Below are 19,314 nucleotides of genomic sequence, written 5' to 3'. Positions count from 1 at the left end.
TACTATTGAACTGACAGTCACCGGGTGTGGGAGGGCTGTCAGAGGTACTGGGGGAAGTGAGAGTGTGTGGGGAGCTACTGCTGACCGCCTTGGAAGGCGAGGGAGACCAGAGTACCATTCCCCAGGTTAGTAAATCCTGGGCCCCATCCACTCCTGCTGCAAGCCCTCCAGAACGACGTTCCGGGCCAAAGACGGGGGTACATATAGATCCAATTCTATAGTATCCTGCTACCCAGTGGCTGTGTACTACTACTCCCACAAGCAGGGATAACCCACCCTTCTACACAGGTATGGGAGATTATCAGTTCTGCTAGTTGTTGAGAAGCCATCAACTTTCGATATGTTTTAACTACTAACCATTAATCGAGTATTAGCCACATAGTCATGTAGCTTCTCCGTTAACAGGTATACACTACGGATGAACATGTATACATACTAATATATATATATAATTTCGATGTCTGGCTCACACCCATTCAGTTTGAACACAACTCCAGTCCTGTTTCAAGAACTGTTGACCCCCTCCCCTTCCTTGGTTTTCTGCTCTTAGGCATGACTACCCCCCGACCCCTCCTCTCAGCACTGCTCCTCCCCCAGAGAGTCCGTGTTCTCCCTCAGGTCCACGGAGGCCGTCTGGCTTCTCATCTTACCCCGGCCTGGCCCGGCACCCCCGACGATGAGCCCGCCTCCAGGGCCACCCACCCCGGGCATGCCCCCGCCATGTCCCGGGTAGACCTCCACAGAGCTGGAGATGGACTGGAGGGAGCGGTTACGGAAGTAGTGGAAGGCCTCCTGGTCCAGGTAGGTTTGCTCCTCGCGCAGGCCCTGCTCAAACAGCTTGCGCTTGTGGCGGAACTCAATGACCGTCTTGGTGTAGGAGTTGAGGGTGGTGACGGAGGCAGCCATGCAGCAGGTGAAAGAGCCCCACGCCATGCTGGGTGGAGTAGGAGAGAGAGAGAGAGATAGAGAGAGAGGGAGAGAGAGAAAGATACTTTCACTTTTGATGTTTTTACAGAATGAGGGGTTGCACACATTTTAAATATGTGCATTGTGCCCTTTCTGCAGTTTAGCTGTAACAAGAACCCTCCCTCTTGAAACAAGCCATTCATAACTGCAGCCACAATCACCAAAGTGAATAACGTGTGTGAGATAAAAGCAGCTTGCTCGTTACTGGCACAGAAATAGCCCATTGAGAACATGACTGAAACAGAGAGGTATAGAGGCTGCTAGAATGCATAATCTGACTGTTTAACTTCAAAGACATGTTCAGGGGATCTTAAATACCTATATTAACTTGTTGAAAAGGAGTAAAATGTGTCGCCTGAGTGAGAAACATCTCACTTAAAGAAAACATCTCACTTAAAAACCAGAGGAGAAAAGCTCTACACACTAATAAGAACACCCACTCTCACACCCATGCACACGCACACCCAAACACAACCTGAAAGACTGCAAAGCTCTGCATTACACCTACTGCAACGAGAGAAGACAGAGAGAAGGTATTAGAGAGCAAGAATGAGATGATAATGATTTAAATTAAAGCAAGAAAACTGTGGCCCTGTGGCATTGCTATATTATAAACAAAACCACTGGATGGATAGTAGGGGTGTAACTCAGCAAATCTGAATTAGTAGGGACAGGCTATTTAAAGGTAGAATCGGTTTCCTTTACCTTTTTATTATTGTTTATTTTTATATATATTTTTTTAATATATATTTTTTAACAGATGATCTATTCTAGAGGACTGCTTTGGATAAAAGCATCAGCTTAATGAACAAATCAAATCAAATCAAATGTATTTGTAAGGCCCGACAACACACGTTAATGTCCCCATGGGCCGGACACGTCTTCTTTAACACTTTCAGTGCCACGGACGACATAACTCGTTTTATTAGGCCCCCCACTGAGTGCCCACGACGACAAATATCGTTTTATTTGTTTATTAGCGATCTGATTTCATATTTCATCAACCGAGTCTCCCGTTGGTACAGCAGCTCCTCCAGCAGCTCAGAATGGAAAAAAGCGCCCCCTATCGTCTATCCCTGTGTAACTGCAGGTCAGTCGCTTAGACTGACCTGGGATCTGTAGATATGTAGAGGCGGAGCTAGTTGGTTCCTTGTGCTGACAAGCTGTCTGCTCAACATGGAAGTCATCGCGGGACGGGAATCAGCCTGGAATATATATTCACAGTAGCCAATACTCAATCAATAAGCGTGATCGATATTTGGAATGGCGATCAGGAATTGGAATGATCTTTTTGGAGAACATCTGATCTGAGGTAAGGAATCTATTTTACCAGTCTTGGGATAATCAGAGTTGTATTCGCTGAGATCTCAGCGTTTGCCCTATGTGTGTGCGTGTGTGTGTGTGTGTGTGTGCATACGTACACATACTATCGATAATCTAGTGTTTATTTGAAAACTATTCATAAATAGGCCGAAAAATGACAACGTTTTTGTGTATTCTAGAATATTCCAGTAAACGTCTTTTATCATGGAATCTTTATATTTTCCTTGAAAACGAGGGCTTTTCAAAATGCTATAAAACGAAAATGAACTGATAAAAAAACAATCCGCTTCGACAATGTTGACTGGAAAACGAGTCATTGATAAGCGACGGGCAGATTAGACACATAATTTAAAACATAGATTAGGCGTTTTTAACGCTAACATTGAAGTGGATGGTGGGCATTCAACCGGTAAATCAAGTTTAAGCAAGGGCTCTGAAAGTGTTAAACAAGTCAAGAAGAAACATCACAATAAATCAAAGAACAAAACAAAAACACCATAAAGTCCAAAACATTTTAAATAAATGCAACACTCCCAGACATACCCCACGCAAAGGTAAGGAAAAACTCAATAAAACCTAGCAATAGGAAAAAATGCACCACAGGCAATGTGGTATATAATAATATAATATAATGTTTGCATATATTGTATTTTTCACTTGTGCCATACATGTCATATTCAAGTTAAAGTTTCTTTATTAGTTGTCATACAGAAATACAGAATACTTTGCATGAAATGCTTCTTTCTGTTTTGCTCCTGAGAGTGTCCTAGATAATAACAAGATAGTATAAAATAAGTATAATATAAGTATAAAATAGAAAGTCAAGAAGTCAAGTACGTAAACAAGTGTAAACAACAAAATTGTCCAGTATACCTATATATACAGTATGTACAGCTGGTACTAAAATGGTGAGGTATAGCTTAGCTTGTGGTGCCACCTTGTGGTGGTGAGGTGCAATGAGGTGCAATAAGGAATAAGGAATGAAAATGATGTGCAATTTCCTTACCAATAATATAAATATAAAGTGTAAAGTGTGTTAGTGTCTAAAGTGGTAAAGTGGGTGCTACAGTGTGTTGTTTATTTAAAGTGAGTGTGTGTGTGCTGTGGGTGTGTTGATGGTTTGTTATTGTTCATTGAGCATCCTGATGGCCTGGGGATAGAAGCTCCTTCTGAGTCTCTCTGTGCTTGCCATGAGACTCGCTTGCCTGACGGCAGCAGTTCAAAGAGGCAGTTGTTTGGGTGGCTGGAGTCTTTGATTATTCTCTTAGCCTTGCCCATGCACCGCTTGTTGTAAATGTCTTGGAGAGTGGGAAGCCCACGCTAATAAACTAGACTAAATGGTCCCCCATTTTCAATTCATCATAACATATGACACACACAACATACAGATACAGTACTGCTACATCTATACATTTATGACATACCAGATTTGCAAATACAGTACTGTTTGTGATACAAAAAGTGTCCAGAAAAAAAGTGTATATACATTTGACGTAGAAACTGTATTGGAGGAGGCTGGGTTGATGTGATGTTGATTGATATGAATAGCGTGTTACGTTAATAGAGATGAAAACAATATGTTATTTATATTGATGTGAGATATGAAAACAATACGTTATTTATATTGATGTGATGTCGATTGATATGAATAGCGCGTTACGTTAATAGAGAGGCGAAAACAATACGACGTTAACTGAAAGCTGATGCACGGTGCTTGAGTGATTGTAGTATATTGAGCGAGTAGTTAGGCGATAGTAGGGCTAACGCAATTGGGCGCTGAGAGGCCAATCAGGGCGCACAAACCGAACGCGGAAGGACAACTGCCTTGGGTAAACTATTCACGCGAACGGGCCGCGTCTATGCCAAATACAACGCAGTTCGGTTTCAGGGTTCCTCTGATTGGCCACTAAGCCCACGTGACCGCGCGCTAGCACGCCCCCCTTATCGCCCGCTGCCGCGAGGCAGTGGTTTCAGCAGCAGCGGCCGTCTTCTTCCGAGGCGGCTCGTTCTTATTAATCCCTAATGTCATGTATGTTGTGTATGTCATAAATGTCGATATGAATTGAAAATTGGGGACCCTGATGTAAACAAGACAAACGTCTTTCTCTGGTCTGCATCCCCTTAACACGATGGCGTCCATTCACGAGTATATAAGTGTTTCGAAAAAGAGCGTTGTGGACCAGAGCCACGTATATACTCGTGGCAAGTTGTTATTGTTTTATTCCATATTTATAACGCTTATTAGGTACCCGATCCACTAGCAGGATCTTTTCACATATTTGATTTTCGAAACATGCAGTACCGGCCAGATCCGCTTAGGGGCGCCATCGCTCCACTGCAGTATCATTGATGGGATTTAAAAAAAAATGCAAGTACAGTTCTGTGGGCGGATCATAGATCCTTGATTCCAAAAGAAGACCCTCCATCTTGGATCAGCTTGCCGAACGTTTTTTTCAGCGTGGAATAATGGGATTTATGATTAGCCAAAGTGCATATCGATCTACCAGAATCCGATGACTGGTGAGGAAATGCTGCCGGCGATCACATGGCCTGACGGTAGGATATTACCCCAAATTACAGCTGGATTGGACATTGTTTTATAACGTAACGTGATCGATTAGTGAAAATGCTATATTGAACGCACACTGTATTGCTAATCATTCAATAATAGTAATCGGCGTTCCCCGCCGCCCCCATTTCACCCATAGATGCTCTGTAATAGTCCGGATGCTACGCAGTTTGTTTTATTTCATTCGTATATATACAGCAGAAATGGCGTTTGATATAACGGCGCCAACATTTAGCCTTTTTTGCAGCCTCCTGCAGAAAAGCCTAGACAAAAAGCGCAATATACCTTATATTCACAACGCTATAAAATGACAACCAACCGATGGATTTTTCTTTTCTTTAAGCCATTATGAAGGCACGGTTTATGCACTCAAGTGACAATGAGAATGGACAGATAGCAATACTATAAATGATATATAAAGCTCTTAGAAAGTACATAGTTTGTTTACAATCCGCTGTCCTCTGAGGCCTAAATCGCAGTGCCCCGCCGCTCGCCATAGTGTTAACAATTGTGTGTATTGCGCCGTACTGTATTGTACCCATTCTGCAATCTGTTAAATAAAGTTTTCATTCATTCATTTCTCCCCCACTACTATCCCAAAAGTAACACTAAATAGATAAAGTACAACAACGCCAGACTCAAGAAACTGTGTTCCCTTTGGATGTGTTCTCATAAACAATGTTTGTTTACACTGCACACGACACTCGAGGCTGCATGGGTGTAATCTCTCCTCTAGCTATATCAAAGAGGTTGCGTTCAGGAATCGACGTTGTGATGTCCTACGGATCTTCCTCTCTAAAAGCCCCACGCAATACAGCATGTCTTGAATGTTCAGGCAGGAATTCACCGCAAGAAAATGTGTTGCTAATCTTTGTTCAGTACAATATGATTGGAAAAATAAGCTACATCTGGAATGAATAAAGTGATTTATTTTTTTTAACTGTCAAGGGTACCAGCGTCTTTTTCTCCAGTAGCGCGACTAATATCCATATCAGTTACATCATCCAAGGTATTGTTACTCAATGTTTGTGAGCGTGGTTTGGATATATTCACAGTAATTGTTAATTCAGTAAAGTAGTCAGATCTACTCTTTATTGAAGGTACTGATATGATATGATTCTACGATTAATACTACAAATGTAATGGTCCTCAATGAGTATAACAATTACACAAAACATTAGCTTATATCAGCCTTTCTGAAAGAAATGGTTTCTTTATACATGGTCCTATATATATAATTTGAAATAAAAAAAATACCATGTTCCTTAGTCCTGTATTATGATCAAACAATTACACAAAAATGCATCCTATATAGACTCATATGACAAAACATTCAGAAATACCCAAATGATGCGAGTTTGTTTTTTTATGACATGCACAACTACAAGCTTTTAAGAACACTGACATAACCGCTGAATATCACTGAAATCCAAGTTAATGTATATCTTAGAAGTTCTTTGTTTCATCGTACAAACAGCCAAAGCTGTCATGTATGTTGTGTATGTCATAAATGTCGATATGAATTGAAAATGGGGGACCCTGATGTAAACAAGACAAACGTCTTTCTCTGGTCTGCATCCCCTTAACAATTGTGTGTATTGCGCTAAAGGGAACACAGTTTCTTGAGTCTGGCGTTGTTGTACTTTATCTATTTAGTGTTACTTTTGGGAGTAGTGGGGGAGAAATGAATGAATGAATGAATGAAAACTTTATTTAACAGATTGCAGAATGGGTACAATACAGTACGGCGCAATACACACAATTGTTAAGGGGATGCAGACCAGAGAAAGACGTTTGTCTTGTTTACATCAGGGTCCCCCATTTTCAATTCATATAGAAATGTATGACATACACAACATACATGACATTAGGGATTAATAAGAACGAGCCGCCTCGGAAGAAGACGGCTGCTGCTGCTGAAACCACCGCCTCGCGTTGCCTCGCTGGATCTTCCGCTTCACAGCGCGGCAGCGGGCGATAAGGGGGGCGTGCTAGCGCGGTCACGTGGGCTTAGTGGCCAATCAGAGGAACCCAGAAACCGAACTGCGTTGTATTTGGCATAGACGCGAACGGGCCACTCTCTGTAGTCTGTGCAGTGCTATTCCCAAACCAGGAAGTGATATTGCCAGTCGGGATGCTCTCTATTGTGCATGAGTAGAAGTTCTTGAGGATCTTCTGACTCACGTTGAACTTCTAAGCGCCTAAGGAAGTAGAGGCGTTGTCGTGCCTTCTTGATAACACTGTCAATGTGTGTGGTCCATGTCAAGTCCTCAGATATGTGGACTCCGAGGTACTTAAAACTGTTCACTCTCTCAACCGGTGCCCTGTCGATGCTGAGGGGGCTGTAGTCCCTGACCTCTTAAAGTCCACAATCATCTCCTTTGTTTAGCTGACATTCAGGGAGAGGCTGTTCTCTTGACACCATCCCACTAGAACCTTTACCTCTTCCAGGTAGGCCCTCTCGTCGTTTGCAGAGATCAGGCCCACCACTACTGTGTCGTCAGCAAATTTGATGATTGTGTTGTTGTTCCGCTGTGCCACACAGTCATGTGTGTACAGGGAGTAGAGGAGGGGACTCAGAACACAGCCCTGGGTGGCCCCTATGTTGAAAGGAGGTGCAGTTGCCTGCTCTCACCACCTGGGGTCTGCCCGTCAGGAAGTCCAAGACCCACTGGCAGAGGTCATAGTTCAAGCCCAGGTCCCTGAGCTTTGCTATGAGTTTGGAGGGGACTATGGTGTTGAATGCTGAGCTGTAGTCGATGAATAGCATTCTCACATAGTTCCCCTGCCTCTTGTCCATGTGTGATGCTGCTGTGTGCAGCACATGGGCTATGGCGTCCTCCGTGGACCTGTTGGGGCGGTATGCAAATTGAAATCACCCACAACCACAATAGCAGTGTCAATGTTAGCTGCTTGGAGCTTGTTTACCTCATTGTGAAGCATGGAAAGCGCGACTCCAGTGTTTGCATGGGGGGGAATATACACTCCGATCAGAATGACCGACGTTAGTTCTCTCGGGAGAAAGAATGGCCAGCACTTGATGGATATATACTCCAGGTTTGGGGAGCAGTGGTTTGAAAGCTCCTTCACGTTGCCTGGATCACACCAATTGTTGTTCAAAATGAAAGCTATTCCACCTCCCCGTTTCTTTCCGGATTCTTCCTCCGTTCGGTCTTTGCGATGAGTGAAGAAATGGTCGGCCGGTTGGATGGCGTGGTTTGGGATGTCCGCCGTCAACCACGTCTCAGTGAAGCAGAGAACATTACAGTCTCTAACGTCTCTTTGGAATTGAATCCGTGCTCTGATGTCGTCCAGTTTATTTTCTATTGATTGCACATTGGCCAACAATATGCTGGGCAATGGCATTCTCTGTCGCCTGGATCGCAGTCTGTTTCAAACTATATTGTGTTGAGGTCTGGGGGAATGTTTATAAAACAAATATAGATCCTATTATTAAACTACAGAAAAGAGCTATTAGAATAATAAACAAAGCTAGTTACCTTGAATCGACAAATCCATTATTCATAAAGTCCTGCACATTCAAATGTTTAGATATGGTGTACATAAAAACCTTGGAGATCATTTTTCGTGCTAAGAGTAAGAACCTACCTGTTATAATGTCAGCCTTATATATACCTAGGATTAATATTGAGATGCAATATCTATGTTTTTCCCACTAGAGGGAGTTATCGCTTAAGGGATATTATTTTGTGGACTACAGAGTGACTACAGATATATACGTGAGGTATTTCCGTATCCGGTATCTGAGTTCTTACCTGTATGACTAACGTGCGCTGAGTGTAAGACACACCTGTTTATTGTATAACCTTCCATGCTCCCATTTGCAGTAAACTACCAAACCAAAGGGATCACAAGCGTGTCGTGTGGCTTTATTATTAATAGAGGTTACCACATATTTTTGGCGACGAGGATAAACTGGATTTGCGACGTGTCATCCCGGTTTCTTTTGTTTGTTTGTTAGCGTGAGTTAGGCTAAAGCTAGCTAGCTGGACAGCTAACGTATGAGCGACGCCGGCAGTGGTACTGAAGGGGCATCGCACAGGGACGGGAGAGCATCGGAAGAAGGAGGCGAGCCGAGTTTGGAAGAGGAGCCTCAGATGGCGACGTTTGGGACTATCAGTGAGTTCGTGGAAGCGAATGAAGACTGGACAGAGTACGAGGAAAGGTTGGGACACTTTTTCAATGCAAATGGAATTACTGAAGTGGCGAAAAAGTGCTTTATTCTCCTGAGTGTGTGTGGGGCAAAGACTTATAAGCTAATAAGGAATTTAGCCACACCACTGAAACCGGGGGAAATTCCATATGAAGACTTAGTCAAGCTTGTTGGGAACCACCACAACCCAAGACCCTCTGTGATCTCTGCAAAGTTTCAAATTCCACAGTCTGTTCAGGAAGCAAGGTCAGTCTGTAGCCAACTTTGTAGCTGAGCTACGCCAACTGTCGGAACATTGTGAATTCGGGGCAGTGTTGGACGATATGCTCCGTGACAGATTAGTTTGCGGCATTAATAATGACCCCATACAGCGCCGCCTGCTGGGGAAAGCCCCACCACTGACTTTTAAAAAAGCCCTGTAGATGGCTGCAAACAATGGGTCTCATTCCCGAACGGATTTACGACAAAAAATGTCCTCTTAGGCAGATTTCTGCCCATTTAAGACATATTAACGCTAGTAGCGCAATTCCCCAAATTTTCCTGCGATCGGATTTGGCCGTGGCTGAGAGCAGAATTTAAGAGTGCACACTTATGATTGATTGACTAATGGAAAATTTTATTAACTTGACAGACTGTGTTATCATAGTGATTCCTTCATGTCAACGCTACAGGCCTCCTTGGAATTAATTACTTAACACATTGGTCGCCAAAATCACTTTTCAGCGTTATTGCCCGCCATGCGTTGACCGCCAACATCGCTGTACAGCGTTTTTGAGATCAATATTAAATGTTTTCGCCATGGCATTCATAATTTATCCACCCAACCCCTGATGCCCTAGCGGGACCCTAGATGGGACTGCAACGGCTCAATACCGCCGCCTGGTGGATGGTCGGGCGAGTTACACTCTAGCAAAAACCGGAAGTGTCATCGGTGCCTTGAGGAAATTCCTCCGGCAGTCACATCTCGCTACGGGACTCCTGACAGACACTATAGTACATATGGATCGCTTTCTAAACTTAATAATCGATATGATTTCGGCGTTTATTGCGACCATACAAACCGGAAATGGACCTAGGCGATCGGCGTAGAATAATTGGGATCTTTCACCGCCACGGCCCACGATAAGAGAACAGTAACGTTATTTTCAGCCCGATTGTTTATTCATTTCACTGCAAACCATCTGATCAATATATCACCCATAATACATAAAGCCGTTACTGATGATCAAGGAATTATAAACGACCCCCCCTCCCTTTCCTCCACACATGATGAAGCATAATGTATACCAATCATATACATTTGAATTTTTTAATATAGCGTGTATGGGAAAGAAACGCCAATCGATAATCTATCATATGCGTTTGGGCCTATAACTAGCGTTTTTGGAATTACAGCAGAAAAGATTAAAAACATACTTATATTCTCGAAGGTATTAACACAACAATGTATGAATGAAAAAGTATAACGTTCCCACATCCTGAACGATAGATAATCGATGTTGAATGGGCCATAGTAATGTCAATATAGCAATACAATTTAAAAAGTTATAGCCCTGCAAAGAAGGTAAACATCTCCATAGGCTTTTAATGGTGGCAGAGAGGGGTATGAGATGGGCACAACCCCCGGCGGTCAATGTGTTAATCATAATTAAAATAAATATGACAATATTTGTACGAAGAAATTACGCATTTGATGTCGGAAAAATAAATAATATGGATTCATCTGATCACAAGGCAGTTGGATTAACGATAGATGTAGATAACCTAGTTATATTAGTATTGGCTGAGCGTCCCGCTCTGAGCCTTACGAGATACTTCTATCTCCTGTGATACTTAATGTATCTCCCACGAATAAAAACACATGCACCCCACCTGTATGGGGCCCCGCCCCTTATGGTGGCACCACCCATATAACCATGACTCTGGTCATGAAACACCCTTCCTCGCCAAAAACCCGTCCCAGGAAAAGATCCCTCAAGAGGGAACTCAGGGCGCGCAGAGCGGGACGCTCAGCCAATACTAATATAACTAGGTTATCTACATAACCTATCGTTATATATCGTATTTGCATCGCGTCCCGCTCTGAGCCTTACGAGATAATGGGGAAGAGCGGGCGCAAGACCCGACAGATGTACCCCCTGAGGACCCGTAAGCCCACATCAAGGGGTGCGGGGAGCCCTGTCACCCCATCCTTCCTAACGAAGGGGGGGTGCAGTCAACTCCACCTGAATGCGAACAAGAGGGAGCTAGAACCCCTTGAACACACCGTACAGGCGGAACCACGTGTGACTCAACACACTGTGGCCCATACCCATATACCAAAGGACGGGAAGCAGGAAAGGCCACAGACCCCAGAACCGCCTGGGAGACAGAACCCCCGGTCATGTCCATGAGGTAAAACCTTACAAAGGGGCCCGGTGAGGACCACGAAGCCGCAGCACAGATGTCCTCCACCGAGGCCCCACCCAGGAGAGCGGCAGAAGCAGCCACCCCACGAGTGGAGTGCGCCCTGACGACCCCAGGGGGATCCAGCCCAGCCAACGTGTAGCAGAGGGCAATACCCTCGCACAACCAATGGGACAGGCGCTGCGTCGACAGTGCCTTACCAGCACGAGCCCCACCGTAACAGACAAAAAGCTGGTCGGTAACCCTGAAATCCTGAGTATGGCTGAGGTAAATCCCCAAAGCACGGACCGGACATGACAGGTGAAGGCCCACATCTAACTCACTAGCGTGAGGAGGAGGACGAAAAGCCTGAACCACAATATCCCGGGAGCGGAAAGAACTCCGGATATTCTTAGGCACGAAAGCAGGATTAGGTCGCAGAGTGGCACCGCAATCGGTCCGAAAAGACAGGCACTCTGGACGTACCGAGAGAGCACAGAGCTCACCCACGCGTTTAGCGGAAGTGACAGCCAGCAGGAACGCGGTCTTGAAAGACAGCCGTCCCAACGGCGCCTGCTCGAGCGGCTCAAACGGGGCCAAGGACAACCGACCGAGGACCAATTGAAGATCCCAAGTCGGAGCCAAGGAGCGATGCACCGGCTTAACGCGTCGAGCGCCAAGCAGGAAACGCTTCACAAGAGGGTGGCGGAACAAAACAGTCCCCTCAAAACCCTCATGATAGGAGGATATAGCCGCCGCATATACCCTCACTGTCGAAGCCGACAGCCTACCAAGAAGAGACTGGAAATAACCCAGAACAGCATCCAGGGGGCAGGAGACTGGGTCCCAGCCCCCCCCCTTACACCACTCTTGGAACGCACGCCACCTGCCCGTGTAAACCGCGACAGTGGAGGGAGCATGCGCACACCGGATGGTATCAACCACCGCGGGATCCATCCTCTCCAGACTCACCCTCCCACCAGCCACACCACCAGGCGTTGACCCAACACCGGAGGCTGGACAAGCACTCCGTTGTGCTGCGAGAGGGCCGTCGCTGACCACGGAATGACCCAAGGAGGAGCGACCAGAAGCTGGATTAAGACCGGGAACCACACTGACGTGCCCCGGTCCGGCGCGACCAGGATCACTGTCCTGCGCTCCCTCCGTATCCGCTCCAACAGCTGACTCAACAGCTGTACAGGAGGGAAGGCGTACAGAAGACCGGGCGGCCACGGAAAGGTCGAGAAGGCATCCACCCCCAAGGGGGGATGATCCGCTCGACTGAGCGAGAACCACAAGGGGCACTTGTGAGAACGTCGGCACGCAAACAGATCTACCGAGGCCTCCCCGAACCGATCCCAGATCTGTCTGACTATGTCGGGGCGGAGTTCCCACTCGTCGCGACGAGGACCGCCCGAGACATTAAATCCGCCGCCACATTTTCCGTACCAGGAACGTGGAGCGCCCGCAGACTGTGCAGCCTGCGGGATGCCCATAGCAACAGTTCGCGCGCCACCCCGAGCAGGCGGGCGGAACGAGTCCCACCCTGCCTGTTGATATACGCCGCCGCCGTCACATTGTCCGTCCTGACCAAAACGTGTTTGCCTACCACCAGGTGGCCGAGCCGTTTGAGGACCAGGAGAACCGCCTTCAATTCCAACACATTGATATGCAGGACAGCTGGGCCGGCATGACCCGTCCAGCTGCCCCCCACAGCATGGAACCGCAACGCCCCTCCCCAACCTGTGAGAGAGGCGTCGGTGAAAACCGTGACGTGGGAGCCACTGCTGCCCATGGGGACCCCAGCAGAGAGGATACCCAGCCTCCCCCAGTGGGCGAGATCCCCCCATATCGACAAAGGAACCGTCAACCGTCTCCCTTTGCCCCACACCGGATCTATTCTCAAAGAGAGAAACCACCTCTGTATCCGCCTCATAAAAAGGAGGCCAAGAGGAACCACCGTGTGGGCCGCCGACATAAGGCCCAGCAGACGCATCACCTGCCGCGCCGTAACCGTCCCTCCCCGACGGAAACCCCAGAGCGTGTGACGGAGAACCCCCCGACGCTGCTCCGAGAGGGTCGCAAGCATGGGCTTCGACCTCAATGTCAAGCCCAAGTACTCCACCCGTTGACTGGGAAGAGGGGTACTCTTCTTCCAATTCACAGCAAAACCCAGGTTGGTGAGGAATTCCACCACCAGTCGAGTATGAGACCTGGCAACCTCCTCTGAACGGCTGAGGAGCAGAATGTCGTCGAGATAGAACAGGACTCGTATCCCCCGACGACGTAAAGGCCCCAGAGCAGCCGCCACGCACTTGGTGAATGTGCGGGGAGCCAGAGAATAACCGAACGGCATTCTGTGGTACTCGCGGCCTGCTTCGCCAACGGAGATTGGATCTCGTCGGCCAGGGCTGTCACCGCGCCCGACCCTAACAATAGGGTCGGCACCAAACCTGAGAACGGATGATGGGGCCGTGCAAATTGCAAAACCAGCCCCGCCTCTAACGTTCTCCTCATCCACCGATTCAAGGGACATTCCCGTCGCCATATGTGAATATAATCCCACAGCGCCCCCGCCGTCAACTGACGCTGGGCCGCAAGGAACAGCAGATAATTGGCCCGGTCCCCCCCGTCGTGCAAAGCACCCAAGGGGGGACCCCGACAGAAAGGGCCGGTTTGATACGGGAGGAGCGGTCATCAAACTTGTGGACACACACTCACCCCCTGAACACCCCTCCAGCACACGCTGAGGAGTCGTTCCGCAGCCAGACACGCAAGGCCTGAGGACCCCATGGGCTCCTACACGCCGAAGCCCTGCAGCGATATTGCTACCACTCAAATCACGCCAGCCTCTCCTTTGCAGACCACTGCCGGTTTGACGGGAGTGGGAGGCAACAGCACGATACCCCGCCTGGCGAGGGCGAAGCCGGGGTAACCCCTGCTGAGCATTCAACAGAAGAGGCACCGAGTCCCCCTGCTGACCACTGGAGCTAGTGGCAGCTGTAACACCAGGTTCCACCCACCCACAACCTGCGGTGTAGGAACCACGCGACGACGGAACATTCTCACGGACAGACCCAGGCTCAGCCATCAACTGGGTGTCAGCCTCTGTCTCCATGAGAAGTGAAGAATGGGGCCGCATACGCTTCAAAGAAGGTTCGCGGCCCGCAGCCAAAGGAGAACACTCAGAGCCCCGCTTCTGAGGGTAACAGAAAGCGGACTGAACGGGTAGCGGGCTGCTCGCGGCAAAATGACGACGGGTTGGTTTACCAACCCCGAAATCACCCAAAATGGCCGATCCCTCGGCCGCCAAGACTGTCGGCCTTGCGATACCCTGTCGATTCTCCAACCAGGGCACCACTGGCGGGGGAAACATGGCCGCCTGTCGAGGATCTCGCCACAGTCGTTGACGAGATCGTGCTCCCACCCCTGGCTGCACAGCGTGAGGTGGCGTAGGACCCGAATCAAAAACCGCCTGCGCCTCCACAGAACGCCCAAAAAGACTATCTGTGGAAAAAGGAGTCGTGAGGAGAGAAAACCTATCCTCTTCCCCAAGAGGAGACTGCTCCAACCAAACATGCCTAACAACCAAAGTCGATAGCATCCGAATCCTCCCCGCAGTTATAGCTTGCGACTGAGTCAAGATCTCTATAACACCACAAACATGAATCACGTTCATAGTGTCGGTCGGACCCAAAGACCTACAACCCGACGCCATCTTGGATAGGAAAGTAGCCAGCTGAGCCACAACACTGGCCGCCGCTAAATGCCATCCTGCAGCAGTATACCACTCATTCGTCCATACTGCCACCCTCCGAGCCGACATGCTATCAAGCAACGGCCGGGCGGAACGTCGTTCATCCCCGCCTGGGCACAAAAAAGAAGCTACCTGGCTACTTAGCCAAGGTACCCCCGGGCTGCACCCCGTCGTCAGCCCCTTTACCCGCAAAAAAGGTAAATAGAGCTCAGCGAACCCCCCCCCACCCACCACCGACTGACCTTCATCAATGAAGCTGGCAAGAGGAGGGAAAAGCGGAATCCCGCGGCGGGGATTATTAGACATTCCAGCGTCAACATCAGCGTTAGCAGAAGAAGCAGTAGTAGCATTAGCATTAGCATTAGCATTAGCATTAGCGTCAACAGCATGTTCCAGGATCGCCAAGACATCGCCCACTACAGTGGAACGATCGCCAAGCCGCCCCGGCCCTGGTGCCGAAACATACTCCACAGCACGACCAACACCGACATTGACGTCTACCGACACAGACCTCACCTTTGTACAAGCCGACCCGTCAGCCAAACCTTGTACGCTGCCCCTCGGTCCGTCGCCGTCAGCCGAGGAACCACCAGCACAGATCTCATGTGTCGTCGAAACAAGCTCCGGAGAATCCAGGGAAAAACAACTCTCCGGTAAGCCTTCAACATTATTAATCTTCCTTAATCTTTTCATTCCACTAGTCTCGTATGGTGCACGCATCCAATACGCTGGGACGAAAACAGAGGAAGGGTGTTTCATGACCAGAGTCATGGTTATATGGGTGGTGCCACCATAAGGGGTGGGGCCCCATACAGGTGGGGTGCATGTGTTTTTATTCGTGGGAGATACATTAAGTATCACAGGAGATAGAAGTATCTCGTAAGGCTCAGAGCGGGATGCGATGCAAATACGATATATAACCATATCTGAACCAGCTATTTTGGACAAATGTATAATTACTTTAATTACTCAGATATTCAAACACAATTATGCAATTATTATGAAATTATTGAAAATAATTATTATTTAATGCCTTCTGTGGAATTTCTTATTTGTTACATATCTGTTTTAATGATTAATTATACATTTGAAAGAATGCAGGTCAACATGCAATATATCCCATTGATTGGTATACAATGGGACAGACCTTTGTTTGATATAGCTATAAACCTGCATTCCTTCGAATATATCATTAATCAATTAAACTGATATTGAAATACACTATATAGCCTAAACACCAACACTGAAATGACAGTGGATAAATAAATAAGAACTAAAGCTAATCACGTGGAAATAGACTGCATTAATATTCCATAAGTCTTGTGTGCGCCAGTATAGCCTACGTGTCTAATGAATGAACAGTATATAGGCTTATATTATTCTAGTTACTTGTTTCATTAGGATTTAGTAGATACTATATATATATGCTCTGCCCTACGTACAGTATAAGTACATTAAATCCTAATGAAACAAGTAACTAGAATAATATAAGCCTACTGTTCATTCATTAGACACGTAGGCCATACTGGCACACACAAGACTATGGCGGCATTAATATGTGTATACTGTACTGTACAGTACTGTACACATATTAAGGCCGCCAGAGTCGGGCGTACCTGTGAGGATGGGGGGTTCTTGCGGAGCCCAATAGCAAAACACAGGAGGAGAGAATGGAGCGGTTTAGGGTTCTTTAATTATTCTTCCCAACCAAGCAGATTATAACAGGAATGTGAAACAGGAATGTGAACAACACGGAGGTTATAATGTTCTTGGGGGGAGAAGAATGAGAGCAGGTGCACTCCAGTGCAGCTGTCGGCAGCGAGAAAGAGAGGACACAGGCCTTGCGCTTGAGAGCGAGCAGGAGTCCTCTTTGCGGGGCTCGAGACGTCAGGGTGGAAGGACGCTGGGGCTCGAGACGTCAGGGTGGAAGGATGCTGGAGCTCGAGACCTCAGGGTGGAAGGACGCTGGAGCGAAGTCCTGGGGCACAAGAAACAGAAGGTTAGGGCAAGCATAAACAGGGGTAGTTACAGCTGGTCTTCAGGTAGCGTCGTCGTACCTCGGTAGGCAGTTTAACACTGCGACGTTGGATGACGGGTTCTGCCAGTTGAAGTAGGGAACGCTTGATGAGGTGATCTCCTGCAGCCGCGCTGATTGCTCCTCATCTGGCAGACACAAGCTCTGATCCTGACAGTACCATGAGCGGACTGCATGGTTGACTGTATACGGTCTACCGGGCGGGCAGCGCAGTGTGTCTTTGCTGCTCTCCTAATGAAACAAGTCATTAATGGAATAATAAACCTATACTGCGTTCATTCATTACGCGCGTAGGCTATACAGTACTGCACGCGCATGTGTGTGTGCGTGCGCTGAGTCAGGTGCCCAAGCTGTACTATATATGATGACAATACAATTAATCTAATCTAATTTTGATGGGTCGCAAAACGCTTCTGCGTCCATTTTCACATGGCTGCATCATTAGTTGCCTTATAAGGAGCTCTGGAGGCATTGTTTTGTATGCAAATGACCTAGACGGGAACGCGCGTTCATGTTTCAGACTGGTGCCATTCCCGAACGCAGATTATCTCAGCTCAGATAGTTTGAGCCACTTAAGACATATTCCCAGCACGTTGGGGACTCAGAGTGAACCTGTCATTGATTCTGTCTCAGTCGGTTGCAAGATAAGTCTTCCAAGAGAACTCTTTGGAAAAAAAGTGCTATAACTATAGGTCATTAATATTTCTTTTGTTTTGGTGTTTTGGGGAGGGTTTTGGTATATTTACTATTTATATTTTTGCATCTGAAATTCTCATTATTTCAACAATAGGCTTTTTTTCAATGTTTTTTATAATAATTAGGTTGGTAGCACACTTGCATATGCTCCATATAAAGGTTTTTATAGTCGTTCCACACTTTCTCTTTTTTTTTATTTATTTTTTTACTTAGTTCTACCCTTGAGCACTCCTTTGAAATGAATGATTATTATTTTATGAATTTCGTTTAGTGTTAAATATTGGTTACTTAATAATATTTATGTTGTTCTACTTTCTCCGACTTTCTTTTGTTTACTTCCTTTGCATAGTATATATATATATATATATATATATATATATATATATTAGAGCTGGGCCGTTAACGGCGTTAACGTGCTGCGTTATCGCGAGACTAGTGTCGCGCGATAATATAATTAACGCCGTTAACATTTTTTTCAGCGTTGGGTCTCGTCTGGGACATTCGCGGATGTATACCATACCAACCTGGTCGAACTACTCTGTGTGTGTGTGTGTGGGGGGGAGGGGGAGGGGCGTGAAGTTCGTGAACACGTGAGCGGGGCATGCGTGAAGCTCATTACCATCAGCTGAGCTGCATGACAATGGCGGACGCTGTGAGCAGAAGAGATATCTATGGTAACATTAAGCACAGTTTGCTTCAGGGGTATTTTATTTTCAAAAAGCTTCCAGATGGAAACCTCGACAAGACGAAGGTGATTTGCACTTTGTGCAAAGCGCAAATGACCTACTGTAGGAGTTCCTCGAGTCTTAAATACCACCTGAGCAAGAAGCATCAAATTGATGTTATGAAGGAAGGTGCCGCCGCGGCCGGACCAAGCACAGCTGCACCGGGGAAAAGTGCTCGTCAAACTACACTGTTTGAGTGCAACCAAGGCAAGCCCGTCAGCACAGCTTTATCAGCCAAGCTGACTAACCTCCTAGCCCAGTGGATTGCCATCAATTGCCGGCCTATCAGCGTGGTTGAAGATGATGGACTCGAGCTTCTTCTCCGGGCGGCGACAGGCGACCCGTGTTACAAGCTACCTGCGAGGCGAACTATCATGAGGAGAATTCATGACCAACACGCCACAGAGAAAGTTGTGAAGGAAAAGAAGTTGGCCGCGGCGTCGTGTGTAGCACTGACTGGGGACCATTGGACATCGGTCAGCAACGATAACTACCTAGGCGTTACTGCACACTTCATCGATGCCAGCTGGGAACTTCACTCGTTCGCCTTGGGTACGTTTGTTATTTAATTTATTTAATTGACCACGGTTAAGTTGGTTTCAGGGGGGACCCTGATGTAAACAAGACAAACGTCTTTCTCTGGTCTGCATCCCCTTAACAATTGTGTGTATTGAGCTGTACTGT

At 47.0% G+C, this 19,314-nt stretch overlaps 1 protein-coding gene across 1 annotated transcript in view; it reads right to left on the bottom strand.

Moving 5' to 3' along the window:
* Positions 1-576: 576 nt before the first annotated feature.
* The window catches only part of gsg1l (gsg1-like), a gene marked incomplete at its 3' end in the record, with an annotated part of 314,655 nt that continues 295,917 nt past the window's right edge, over positions 577-19,314 (bottom strand). The window contains exon 5 of the mRNA XM_084329478.1: positions 577-934. Coding sequence (XP_084185604.1) covers positions 577-934 — 358 coding nt within the window. The remainder of the gene's footprint in view (positions 935-19,314) is intronic.

This window comes from Notolepis coatsorum (genome assembly GCF_963971535.1).
Source record: "Notolepis coatsorum genome assembly, chromosome: 14".
Lineage (NCBI taxonomy): Eukaryota > Metazoa > Chordata > Actinopteri > Aulopiformes > Paralepididae > Notolepis > Notolepis coatsorum.
Note: the sequence above shows the minus strand (reverse complement) of the source record. Positions and strands in the feature narration are given on the sequence as shown.